We start from the raw sequence: 13,989 nt of genomic DNA on the forward strand, positions 1-13,989 counted from the left end.
TTCCTTCTATAAACTAAATGAATTCTAATTCTTTATAATAGAATTTGTACATGATTGGCAGATTTTATAATTTTTAAGGGAATAAAATGAATTTGTAATCAACTGACCACTGCTTCATAGCAGCCTGGTACTATGAGTTTGAGCAATTTAGAATTTATCATTGCAGAATTTTATTACTCTATTTTAATACGCAGTGAAAATATTCCGAGCAATACGTATGAAAGAACAAAATTAAAAAGTCCCATATTTTTAATTTTCTTGCTGGTTCTTTTTGTGTTTCCTCAATAATTATGTAAAACCGAATCACTTAAGTCAACATCATAATAGTTAGAAATCTCTAATGTTGTAGTTATGAGAATGTAATAGCCAATGAGCTTATTGAGAATGCATTGTATCTTACACAAGAAAGCTTGCTTTTTACTTAGATCTTCTGAATGAACACTCTTGTCTTTGTGTAAAGTGTCAAAATTTAGGTAGAACCTCTCTTTGCATGCAATATTGTCCAATTCTCCATACTATTTCTTTTATATCATCGCTCCTCAATTTTTACTCCACTTGCTCAAATAAATATTCTTAGATACTTTATCATGTATACTGTTATATCTATTTGGAATATTTTCAGCATGCATTTTACCTTTTACTGGGCTTTAAAAAATAAATCCATAGAAATTCAAATTGTTAATGGTACACATTCCTAATAACTGAATTCTACGAGATCTTTGGAAAAGAAATTTTCAGTATTTCCTTGATGTCAAATGCTTAGAAAATGTTAATAAGGAATAGAGACACTTTATTACCCAGAAGATTGTGATGATTTGCATCATACAGGTGAGTGCTCCTTTATCTATTTATTTTTACTCCTTGCATGGGGTGATATGGTTTAAAAAAATGGTTTTAAAAATAGAATTGAATTTTCAGTATACCACTGATTAGCTGTGTGATATTGGACAAATTAAGTTCTCTGTACTGCAGATGTCTTATTTTTTAAAAACGAAACAGTGCAAAGCAAAAGATAACTGAACTAATACCCAATTCAACTCTCTGTGTTGTTTTATGGATTATAAAAATATATTGCTATAACACGCATTGTTAAAAATAAAAGCCCACACAATTTGACTACTGTTTTTTAAAATAACATAAAAGTGAATAGACTTATGATTTAAATTTTCATAACTAATTTTTATTTTGGTCTATAATGAAACTTTTTAAATATTGTGATCTTGTTTTCAGCCAACAACAAAGACCTAACAATATAATTTGGTATTAACTACAAGAGTTGAAAAATAGGATATTGTCCACAAACTATAAAATATTTCTAATACTTTTCTAGCCAAAAGTATTCCAAATGATAAAACATGAAAAAAATGAATTGCAAATATTATTACAAATAAAATATTGATGATAACAATAAAATCAAAGTTCTTATTTAAAATTCTGTCCCCTAAAAGGTATATTAAATTTGGGTGGAAGAATAAATTTCTAAAATTACTACTCAGAAATTTACATTGAATCTCCAGTTTCTTATATAATAAGATTTAAACTTATAAGTATGATGTCCATGCCAAAAGTATATGCCAAAAAACCTTCCTAGTACAAACTCAGTCTAACTAAAGTCACAGTTTATAGTACTGCTGATGGTTGTGTGTCAGTTCCATTAAACTTAAACTCGCATCCTCCAGGACCCAGCATAAACCCCGACACACAGCAGGGACAAATAAATATTTGTTTAAACTCATTTTCTCATACTAGAAACATAAATCTCTTTGCGTAGGGACTAGTTAGCATGAATATTTGGTCTATGTTAGCATGAAATATTTGAAGAAGTTTATAGTCGATAAAGGTCTCTTATGATGAATTGAGATGTTAAGATATTTAGAGAGTAAAACCTGTGACATCATCTTCAAAGCTTCAAAAAAAAGAAAAAATGAAAAAATGTGGTCTATGGTCAGCTCTGTCGCTGCCAATTTCATCTGTGCTCTGTTCTTGGCCAGTGATAGCTTGGAAGGAACATGAAGTCAGGCCCATCTCTGTGAGACAGGGAATTCCTTTAATGGGTGCCTAACCAAACCTTTCTTGGAGCCACCCTGAAGAAGATTATTCTAACTCAATCATCCTCCCTTCTTTCCTTTCTTCCCTCTCTCTTTTACCGAGTTTGGACCTTAACTGTGGTCTAATAGCTTCCGCCAGAACATTCTAGCTACCACCCCATTTTCCCTGACAAATATTCCCCCTCCCCGCCCCAGCAAATCTCTTTCATGTCATATCTTATTTGGCAGCTATTTCTCAAAAGACTGCAGCTAACACATTAGAACAGCAAGATTTATTTTTTATATGAAGTGATATCTTACTTTTTCTGCTGGCAATGAGTTTTACGTGATTTCCTCACACTGCTTTGAAGCCCCTGTTGTTTGTGCTCCCATTGGAACTTATGTTTTCATCCAAATACTGCACTTGCTACATGACAGTGAGTTAGAATATATGTGTGTGAACTCTGTGAAGGCAGAGAATTTGTGTCTTTGTTTAGCATAATGCCTGCTCTATAATTGAAACTCGATAAACATTTTTTTCAATGAATGCCTAACTAAAAACAAAATTTTCTGAAGCAAATATATGAACAAATGTACTTATGAGGGGATATAAATTTCTTAAGACCCATAACATATGCCATATAATTAAATTTTCCTCTAAACTTCCTATTTTCTATCTAGCAAAATAATAATGGAACATTTGAAACAAAGAAGACCAAAGAAATGTTTTCCTAGTGAAGACAGTAGAAAGTACAGGATGCATTCACTAAAACTACCATACAAATAAAAACACGAAATGCCATAATTCATTCTAGAGAAATAAGTTTATTTTAGATGCCATATCTATTTAATATACAGTTATGTGAAAGAATCCTAGGAAAAATAAGAACACAATCTTAGAAAGAAAATAAAAGAAGTGATTCTGAGCTTTAGCATAAGAGTGAAAATTTAAGATATATCTCATATATCTGATTTAGAAAAAGGCAACAGATCAAGGTTACTTTGTCCACAGTGAATCATATACTTCCAAGAGGACTGTGACGGCAAATCCTGGTCACGCAGATAGTCAGTAATTGCACATATTAGACAGGATGAATGCTAAAGTTTCATGAAATGCAGACATAGGCATGAGATAATTGAAGCTATTCAGCAAATTGATCCAAAACAGTGAGAGTTAAAGGCTGGTTGGTAACGAGTAGACTGGCAACTCCTGGAAGAAAAGTAAGTTGGGTGGCAGAAGCTGGACCTACAGCCCAGAGTCTGAAAGCCAGGGCTTCCATAACCAAAAGGCCCAAGGCCAATACTTCCACATCCTGAAGATCCAGCGTAATTTGTTTGGCAGGGACTACAGAAGATGGAATTCCTTGGACGGAAGCAGGATGTCTGGTAGGATCTGGCCACAGAACAGGACGTCTGGCAGCTGGTGGGCTGACAGCAGGTCTCTTCACAGCCACTGTAAGGAGAGGAGCCCAGCTGGCAGGTGCTGGGAGAGCAGACAACATTTCTGGGGTAGCAAGAATTGTAGGAGGAAACTGGATACTGCAAGTAGCCTCCAAGAGAACGACAGGAGAAGTTTCCAGAGCTGCAGTTGTAAGACATGTTGTCAGGAGTTCTGAGTTCAGCTGAGTTGCAGAGAAGAGTTTGTGACTGTGAATGTTCCCTTCTATACTGGACACTTTTATACCCTGGTGATGGGTGTGGTAGCATGTGCCCATTTTAATAAGAATGCCTAATTAGGCTCCAATAAAAAATGAAACACATTAACCTTCAAAGACCTTTTTTATGAATGCAGACTTTTAAAGGAAAGAATTTCATTAGTTTTTCAAAGCAATTGTTCACAAAGCATAAATGTCATTTCTCATTCATCTAGCTTGGGTTGATGAATGTAATTGTACCATAATTGTACCTAAAAGATTGGTGTTTTATTCATCCTGTCTTTGAATATATCGTATCAAATGCATAACACAGTGATAATTTTGTTGTGTTTAAAGCTTTAAAAATCCTTTGTAGTCTGGAGAGGGCATTTATTTTGTTCCAGTTTAGGAAACCAATCAAGAGCAGGAAAAAATCCTCAATATCTGTTCCGTCTTCCAAATCTTGTGGACCTTATAGGAAAAGAACCCACTAAGAACCCTTCATTGGTAGAAATACTAAATGAGTGTCAAACACATTTGATAGTTTTCTTATAGCACAAGTACCCCAGCCACCTTTGTGTGCATGAATTTTTGATGTGAAAATAAAGGGTCCAATATTTTTAGGAGTGCTTTGAAAATTACATTGTAAAGATACGTAAGTCAAGGAATCCTTGATTTGAACTTTACTTGCTTCTTGATAGAAGTTACCAATAAATTAAATTATCAGAAATTCTCCATCCCCATAAATTTTAAGTAATTTCTGGTGGTGTTGATGCTATTGAGAACTAAATAATCAGCACTATACATAAAAAATAGGCCTTTATACCCTTAGCTTCCTCTCACGGGGTGGGACTTTTACTACAGAAGGTAAAGAAAATTAAGAAATTAGGTATTTACTCCATGTAGACTTCATTGAAAGATCAAGTATTTGAAGAATTCATAATTACAAATCACCTTTATAAATTGAAATGGCGAGGGTTTCAAAACAGATGCTGGTGTGAAATAGAGAATGAATGTATTTGGGAAGATCTCATATGTGGTACATGTATCAAGTCACATGTATGTTCTGCCTAGAGGGCTAATATTACATAAGTATTTTTCTAGGCTCTTTCATAAAGTTCATCATCGCTAACTGTAAATGGGGTAGTTCAGGAAATGGCTTAAAATAACCTGTGGGAATAGGCAAATCTCTTAAGACATCAATCTTCAGTAGCCGATATGTCGTTCAATGGAAATGAACTGAGACTCATTCACTGAGGAATAGAAATTACTAGGTGGAAGTGTTAAGGGAAGATTCAGCTAAAAATCTAAAAGGAGCTACTTTTGTAGGTAATGAGATTTCATTTTGAGGGCTCTGGGAAGATCCGACCAGAAAATTGTAAATGGTGTTCCAATCAGGGGAGGACTGCAGATAATTGCTAAATACTCTCCCAAAGTAGACTTTATGAGTCTGAACATTTTGAATAGACAAATTGCTCTTCAATCATGTTTCATTTATTAGGGAACATAGTTTGTCCTCTGTTTATAAAAAAATAATTTTTACTTATTAGGCTCTTTTATTATGAATAGGAAAAAAAAACATTCTAGTAGATTCAAAACCTTCTCGTTTTAATTGTCAATAAAATATTGAACATCAAAACATCCAGATAAATATTTAACTCACCTAAACTCAATTTGCTTGTTCGCTTCAATGTCATCCTCTCTTATGTAAGCTATTTCTGTGGAAGAATATTCTATGAGATCGGATATTAAATAATGTTGAACTTAATATCTTTTCTCAACAAAACGGAGGTTTTTGCACCCAAACACTTTTGTTGAGAAGTGGAAATTATTTTATATTAAATGAACACATCAGACAGTACAGAAGCCACAGCAAGACAAGCCTTCTCAATCTCTCTCCTTCCTCGAGGTCTCAATCTTCCTTACCCTACTACACACGGGTAGAATACAAGTAAATAGAACAAGAAAAAATATAACCATTATTTTAGAAATGTCGTAATACTTGTCGGGAACACCTGAAAACAATTTAATTCAAAGTGATGTACATGCCTTTCTGAAGCAAAGTAAGAATCTCTTTAAGATGACTCCGTTGGTCCGATACTTCGAGGCAATTAACTACTTTACAAACTTTCTTTAGAACAAGAACAGTGTCCAGATTCTGGGGAATTCTTTTAGTGGTAAATACTGCCTTGGATTAGAGATAAAAATGCATAGGGCGTTTTTGCCACATGTTTTGTGCTTATTTTAAACAATTTTTCAGCATTTTAGATGAGTAGCTCTAACATTACAAAATTGAATAAAATAATTTATAATATTTAACTCATATCACAGTAAACACGAAAGAAAAACAAGCTAAGATTGACTCTTCTGAGTCTGAATACAGTTTGAAGTAGGAGCATGGGAAATAAAGGAATGTCACAGTTAATATTTCACTAAAGCCATTCAAATTGAGATCCAATTGAAAAAAAGATCCTCATATATCTTGCATAATACCATTGCTGCTTCCTGATGACACTGTTTGTTAAGTAACTTTGCCACTTCCTGGCAACAATCAATGCATGTTTTTGTTTAAAAGAAATGACTGTGAATAGATCAGTTAGTTAGTAATTTTGCTATCCAGATGGCAACAATTTTGAGACAGATTGTGAAAGGGGTATCAATTATTTTTAATTTTAGCCAGCTTCTCTCAGCTCAGACACTGTCTACCTCTAACGCAGTTCTCTGAGTGATCTGCGGGGTGACCTTTGGTAGAGGAAGATGACTAACAGCTTTGAAGATTCAACACTATCATCCGACTTCCAAGATGCAAACATTCTGCACTTTCTAGTTGTAAAACCACCAAACTACATATGCATGACTGCAATGATCTTTTCAATTCAATTAAAAGCCGAAGGTAACATGTTTTTATGTGCTATGTGGATGACACACCCAGTGATAAGGGTATATAAATGCCCCATTCAAGGAGTGACATTCAAAATCAGAACCTTCTCATTGTAGGTCGCATCTGTCAAAAAGTTCTACAACTGCTATTCTGGGAACTTCTCCTCCCGCTCCCTTGGGGTCTATGTGTGCAAACCCAGCAACCTGGTCTACAGCACTGGTCTCTGCTCTCCCAGTACCGACCAGCAGGGCTCCCCTCTCTACAGTGGCTGTCAGGACACCTGCTGTGAGCCCACCAGCTGCCAGACGTACTGTGTGGTGCCCAGACCTTGCCAGACATCCTGCTACCGCCAAAGGACCTCCACGCTCTGAAGACCCTGACGGACAACTTACTCTGAGTCTCTGGGGTTTGGCTCCACTGGTTTTCAATCAGTGAGTTGTGGTTCCAGTGCCTTTTCCTACCTAAGTCGTAGATCCAGCTTTTCCCATCCAATTAATTTCTCTTCTGGAAGTTGCCAGTCTGCTTCTTACCAATCAGGCTGTGGATCTGGCTTCTACTAATCTTAGGTTTAAATACAGTATCTACTATGTAGAGATTTAACACAGTACCTACTATATCAAGATCCATACTATCTATTGATCTCCTGTCCTATCATTAGCTTATAAATTTGACTTTTACTGTTATCTACTATAAATTAAGAATAATTTGAATTCCAGTAACTGGAAAATATATTCATTGAATAAAGATGCTAAAACTGTTTCTTTTGTAGTTATACAGACATGCAATACTGAAGCATATTTTTTTCTTAATATCTCCCCTTAGTGCATTTGTTTCACATTTTACCAAGTGGAAAAATGTTGTAAGTTTAAATAAAAATGTTATAGTACATCCACATGTTAGCTTTAATATTATTTGTTTACTCTGTCTTCAAAGCTACTTCCAAATGTCTGGATAGATATTTCTGTATCTACTATTTATCATGTAAAAAGTTTTTACCTTAAAAAGTAAAATTGCTCAATGTCCTTTTGGTATATAAGAAATTATTGTACCTTTTGTGTTTACTCCATCTGTTAATACCTTTATATGATAAAATCTAGGAACACATTTTTAAGACTACAAACAAGCTAAGAACTGGCCTTTTATTCTGTAGGGAGTTGAAGACTTTGATATTTTTAGACAAAATAATTACATATTGTAATGAATATTAAATTGACCAAATATATCCTAAAAATGTTGACAAATTGGAATTAGGCTATTCATTAAGAAGTTAGCCGTTAGTTAGATTTGGTGAAGGCTTCAGTGCCTCCAGTTTCACTGCCATATAAGAAATCAAGTCTCTCAATGAAATATCCTAACACATTCCAACATTTATTAGCAAGCAGTCTCAAAACTTTGTGTATCAGTTCTATAAGTTTGATAAAGTCCAAATTTGCTCCTATTTTTTTAGTTATTTTATTGATAGCATTTTATCGAAAACAAACAAACAAACGAAAAACCTCCTTCAAAACCAATGCAAATATTCTCTTGTTACAGAATTTAACTAAATATCCAGGCAGCTGATAACCCCCTGAACCAGCAACTATGTCTCAAATATATATCCATTAAGTGAAAGACAACATTACTAAAGGTATCTAGATTCTTCCCAGGAGAGTAACCATGTGTCTTGGTTCATTTCGTTTATCTCAGCTTTGAGCCCTATTTGATAATTACCTTAGATGTTTCACTTTTTATTTATAATCAATAACAATTGAATTAGCAAACATGATGATTGGTTTAGGGACCCTCCACTTTGCTTTTGCCCCGGTTTCAGTTAGTAAAACTTAAAGTGCAAGTACAGAAATCAGAGTTTAATCATCGTTAAATCAGAAAGAAGACAAGCCATATCCTATCTTCCCTTTGCTCACCTTTCCTGAATAAAAAAGAACTGTCACTTGTCTCTCAAAGAGAGTATGTAGAGGGATCACTGAAAAACAAATTACACTCAGATGCAAATGACATGTTCAAATTTGGTGGAGGGTCATCTGTTGCTCTAACCTAGCCCACACTGTTATGGTTCTTTCCACAACCTGCAAGATGAAATAATATACATCAAGCTACCAGTAGGTGGAGTTAGTGGAAAATTTGAGAATTACTGATTTGGTGTACGGTAGTGTTGCTTTGCAATCTCCCTGGAAACTTCCCGGCCCTATACACAGAGAAGGGAGAGACCTAGAACACTACAGATTGGGAGGTAGCAGATCCAATAAGCATAGGAACTTAGTTATGAGGATTGTCTTGGGAGATTGATTGCAGGAATAGTAGTTTTCCCCACACACTATCGGATCTTAAGTTTATAAAAGTCCTAACGGGGTACAGTTCTATACCCAGTCACGTACCCAATCCAGATGATCTCAACACCACATTTCCAGGCTGTGTCCTTGGGCAGTGTCTAGCATGAGAAGGCAAGCAAAGCATACATCTCAAGCATGGGCGAGGGAGTGGGAAACATTCAATTGCTGAGGTCCAGCTCTGGGGTCAATCACGTCTTCTTGACGACCTTCCCTAACTCTCTACCCTAATGACTGGCTCTTACAATCCCACATATCCTCTTTTTCGTAATGTGCCCTGAGGGCGAGCAACGGGTTCACTAGCACAGAGTTGGATTGTTTGGTAACTATCTGGCTGCATTGGAGGCAGAGACCACAGTATAGGCACATGTAAGAGAAAACACAGAGTAAGATAATATTTCCTAAAATATTTCCTTGATGGTCTTTTCCACCAAGACACCTATGATCAAAACTGTTAATTTATTAAGTCCCCTAGGCTGGGGATTGGATCACCCGGGGTATTTACTTGTGTCCTTACGTGATTTAATAAAGGTAACACATTAGCAGACTTATCAGGTATGAACACAGAGAATTCAGTAATGTCCAAGGCCATCTATTCTAGAAGAGAGCATTTTTTTGCTAGAGACATTTCAGAGTTCAGTAAGGATAGGCTTTGCTGACTATCATTCAAGGCTTGCTGGTTGAATTTAGTAAGGGTAGTTCTGTATGTGCTATAATGTCCTCCAGACGAATGCAGGGAGCAAAGATAGTAGCCAAAAGAATGAACTAATAGGGAACAGAATGTGCTCACCTGGCCTTGAGGAGACAGAGGTTGACTGCTTTAGGAACTTGACTTGGTTGCGCATACCACATATGTTGGCTGGAGGAGGCAGCACATAAGGAGATAAACTGGGGGAGGACGGGAGCTAGGTGGAGACAGAGTAGTTCCCCCTCGTCCAGGGGTGCAAAGAAACTCACCCATCCCGGTGGGACATCCCATTGCAAATTCCAGTAGATAATTTATTTTGCAGGGGTGATGGGGTTTGCTGTTCTCAGCAGCATAACGTGTTGGTCCACAGTGAGAGTGAGGGCAGTGGCTGTTTCCTGCTACTTCCATAACTTTCACGATATTGGGTATCTCAGTAGGGTCCCCAGTCTGACATATGGGCCAACAGATCCTACTGGTGGATCATTCAAATGTATTAAAGTCTGGGACAGTAGTTCAGTCCACCAGGTCAAGGTGATTTTGCTTGTTAGTAAATTAATCTGCTGCTTTGATATTTCATTTTTCCTTCTTTTTGGCCAGCCCTGCTGCTTGTGGGGTATAAGGGGGATGGAACCTCCATTTGATGTCACGCTTGTTTTCCTGATCTTGCCTATCGTGACCTTTGAAACATGACCTCAATCACTGTCCAGTCGATAAGGATATCTATACGTAACACTCAACTTCTCTAATCCCTTAGTGGTGGCAGCCTGGTTTGTGTGGAGACAGGAGAATGTGGATTAGGCCAGCTGCAGTGTCCTCACAAACCAGAGAGTGTTTAGAACACTTACTTGCAGGGAGAGGGCCATTACCATCAATTTGTTAATCTATCACGGGTTGGAAACTCTAGTGGATGGCTCCAGACTCTTCTGGCAGTTGCCTTGGATGCTGTTTAGAACATGCATGACATGCTGCTATTGCACAAACCAAGTCATCATATTTCAATCCAGCATCCTTGGCAATATGTTATTTCACTCAGACACTGCTGTGGCCACCTTTTCTATAATCTGCTATATCTGCTAAAGGATCAGTTGCTGGAGCTTGTACTAAAGCTAAGGCAACGGCTTCTTGATTGTCAGGGAGTGCCAGGGGATTCAGAACACAGTGAGGATTACCCCAGGTCCTTGCAGGCAAACCCTAATATCCCTCCACATATCCTGGCCCCACAAGGGCCCGCTCATGAATCATCCACCCTTGCCTTCCCATTGTCCAAGCGATAGGATTAAGCTCTTTAGGACAGAGCAACTGTTATGCAAAGAGTTTATGGCCAGGGGTTATGAGTGGTCACCAGTCAAACTGTTTTGAGTTCAGCCCACTGGCTGCTATTGTTCTTTTTTTCCTGAGAGGCTCCCCCTGGAGGAGCACTGGGTACATTGCTAGGAACTCTTGCTCCGTGGGAGTATATCAGGTTTCTGCCCCCTTCCAGAGCTGGGATCAAAATTCTAAGGGCACGCGCTCTCCTTCTGTTGTCTCTGCCACAGTTCCTGACCCCTACCTGCTGGAGTCACAGACACATCTAGCTCAAATCATTGCCCCGCTTGGGAGGTGCCCAGAGCTCTAATCTGCTTCACTAGTATTTTTGACTTCTCAAAGGCAGCTTGCTGCTCTGATCCCCGGTCCCACATGTGCCTATTTTTTTAATTTTCTTTTTTTAACCAAGTAGCATAAGAAATGGAAACAATGGGCCAGGTGGGGAATAAAAATCCTCTAAAACCCCCAAACCCCTATAACGGCTTGCATTTATTTGACATTCTTAAGGGTTGGAGAGCTTTGCATCTCATCAAACAGCTTCTGGGACAACACTTGTCTCACTTGTCCAAAGGACTCCCCAAACCTATAGTGGTGCTAGACCTTGAATTTTCTATGGGTTCATCACCCATCCTCTCCAGCAAAGCCTGCAGAGTGTCCTGCTGCAGAGGCAAGCCTTCACATGCTCACATTATGTCACCAATGTAATGGGCCATTTTACTCATCTGGGAAAAAAGGAAAGGGCCAGATCTCGGGTTACCATCCAGTGACATACTGTGAGGCTATGCACGTATCCTTGGGGAAGCACTTGAAAGTTTCATTATTTTCCTTCCAACATGAAGGCAAATTGATCTTCGTTATCAGAAAACCGTACTTGTCAGAGTCTGTCTATGAATCTCTTTGAAGATGAAGCACCTTGGCAGGGCACCTTTGCAAAAGCAAGAGAGTAAAACAACTGTATGCAAATGGCAAAAGACTTAAAAATGGCCATGGTTAAAGGTCTGATGAGAGTTCACATACACACACACAAAAGATGACTTGTAAAGACAACATAAAGCACAGGAAATATTTTCATAAGATACAGGATCTTCCCCCCACCCTCCAAGGCAGATTATGTTAAAGGTAAAAAAAAAAAAGAAACTTTTGCTTACAATTTGTTATTAAGGGAAGACCAATAATCTAAAACTTTGTCTCTTTAACAAAGAGAAAACCAAATTCTAATTTTGTACCAGTGTCCTTTTGATATTAAAATTCCTCCCCCCTTTTTTAAATTTTAAATTAAATAAACTGTTACTTCTAGGGTGATGTGAAATCCAGAGTCACCCCAGTGTATGGGGACAGAGAGGGATAACGGCCACAAAGTGTAGTTGGCATTTTTCCTCGGTTCTTCCTCATTGACACAGGTCAGTGAGATTTAGAAAAGATTTATTAAAAGTATATTTATAAAGACAAAGCGTGCTCCAGGAAGGCACGTGGTTTTAGCGATGAGAGCTGTAACAGAGCGCTGTAACAGCAACCACATCAACAACAAAAACCCGAAAGAACCCAGAAGTGGGAATGTCTGCATTATGTTTGGGCCATGATGGGTGGCTCCAAAGGCGTTCCTAGGTGATTGGCAAGGTCATTTTGATTGACACTTGGCTGCTGTATAACTCTTTGCCTACTGCACATGTACCTACCCAGAATTCTACTGTCATCGAGGTGTTCTTTGGATGGTTTCTAGGTTGGGCCCTATTCCTTTGTTCCCCCTGTTGCTCATGTCTGATTAGCTACCTAACAGAACCATTCAAATGTTAGCTTGACTATAAAATTCCTTCCTCAGAATTTGTTTTCCGCATGCCTTCTGCAAGTTTCATGTACTTTTCAGCTTTTGTCCTTTTTCTTTTTTTTTTTATTTTTGAACAATCATTTTACTTTAGGACAAAATTACTTTCTCTTTTTCCTTTACACACACAAAAAAAGTGTTTTACATCTTTACTTATCTAAAAAACACATTCTGTTTTCCTTTCCCTCAGCAAAATTCATCTCCCTTTTTCAAAACTTTTACCAAAAACATATCTTACTCTTCTTATGCAGTCATTTTCTTTCATCCTTGTTATTTTCTAATAGTTTTGTAAAAATCTTAGCTCTATGACAAATGGATTTTGGCAAGGGAACTTCTCTAGCACTCTGGCTTTTATGAAAGACCTCCTTTTTTCCTCCAGTCTGTGGGTCATGTTTACATTTCAAAGATATGATAAGATTTTTAACTTCAAGGAAAGAAAGAATGTAAATTTTCTCCTAGGTAGTTTGGCATAATTGCTATTTAAAATTTTCCTTTGTATTAGAGATCTGACTTCCTGAGACACTCTGTCCTCTTCATCACCAATCACCATAATATCCTCCCCTTGGCTCTCCTCATTTTCCCAGAGACTCTACCTCTTAGCATTCCAATCAGGCTTTCTCACAAGTGCTGGGGCAGTTTGCATCCTCCTTGCTTTGCAAAAAGACACACTACTATCTCTCTAATTTATCATCCTGTTCTCCCTCCTTTTCCACCAGCCCCGCAAACAGCAGGGTAGTGGACAACTACATATCTTTCTCTATTCTCAGCTCTTTTACCAACTTTTAAACCTGATTTTCAGCCTCACAACCCTGAGCATCAGTGTCCAGGTGAACTGGACACAGCAGAGGCCAGCCCACGGCACTAGCCATTTGTTTCTCTTCTTTGCCACAGTATGTTATACTCAGTTTCTCAAACAAATGCATTGTGAGGGAGAAAGAAACCTTCCTCTACCCTTCTAAGTTTTTTTGGCTGATTAGATAGTCAAATAGACATAAGACTGGTTAACAAGAGAAATTGACCAAATTTAATTACATACGTGTATATGGGAACCCCACACAGATGAAAGAGTCAGAGACCACACATACAGGAGACGTTCAGAGACAGAAAAGGAAAATGAGGTATATATGGCATTTTGAGCTAAGGATGAGGTAAGGCACCTTGGAGCTTCAGAGGAGAAGAATAAGAGCAGATGTTCAGTGATTAGAAATTTGCCCTGCCCTATAGATAGGCCTTCAATTGTTGTTTCTGGTGATAATTCTTATGGCAATATCCCTAAGTTAAATTATTTAAGGTAAAGGTAAAAAA

At 37.6% G+C, this 13,989-nt stretch overlaps 1 protein-coding gene across 1 annotated transcript; it reads right to left on the reverse strand.

The window, feature by feature from the left end:
- Window positions 1–3,173: 3,173 nt before the first annotated feature.
- On the reverse strand, window positions 3,174–3,626 carry LOC111738429 (keratin-associated protein 15-1). The gene has a single exon (XM_023529542.1). It carries the CDS (start codon window positions 3,624–3,626, stop codon window positions 3,174–3,176), a length of 453 nt encoding a protein of 150 aa, XP_023385310.1.
- Between the last annotated feature and the right edge of the window lie 10,363 nt (window positions 3,627–13,989).

This window comes from Pteropus vampyrus, unplaced genomic scaffold (genome assembly GCF_000151845.1).
Source record: "Pteropus vampyrus isolate Shadow unplaced genomic scaffold, Pvam_2.0 Scaffold38, whole genome shotgun sequence".
NCBI classification, from domain to species: Eukaryota; Metazoa; Chordata; class Mammalia; order Chiroptera; family Pteropodidae; genus Pteropus; species Pteropus vampyrus.

Bases quoted from the DNA above. Each gene is read 5' to 3' on its own strand.
- LOC111738429 (XM_023529542.1), bottom strand. From the start codon at position 3,626: ATGTCTTACAACTGCAGCTCTGGAAACTTCTCCTGTCGTTCTCTTGGA.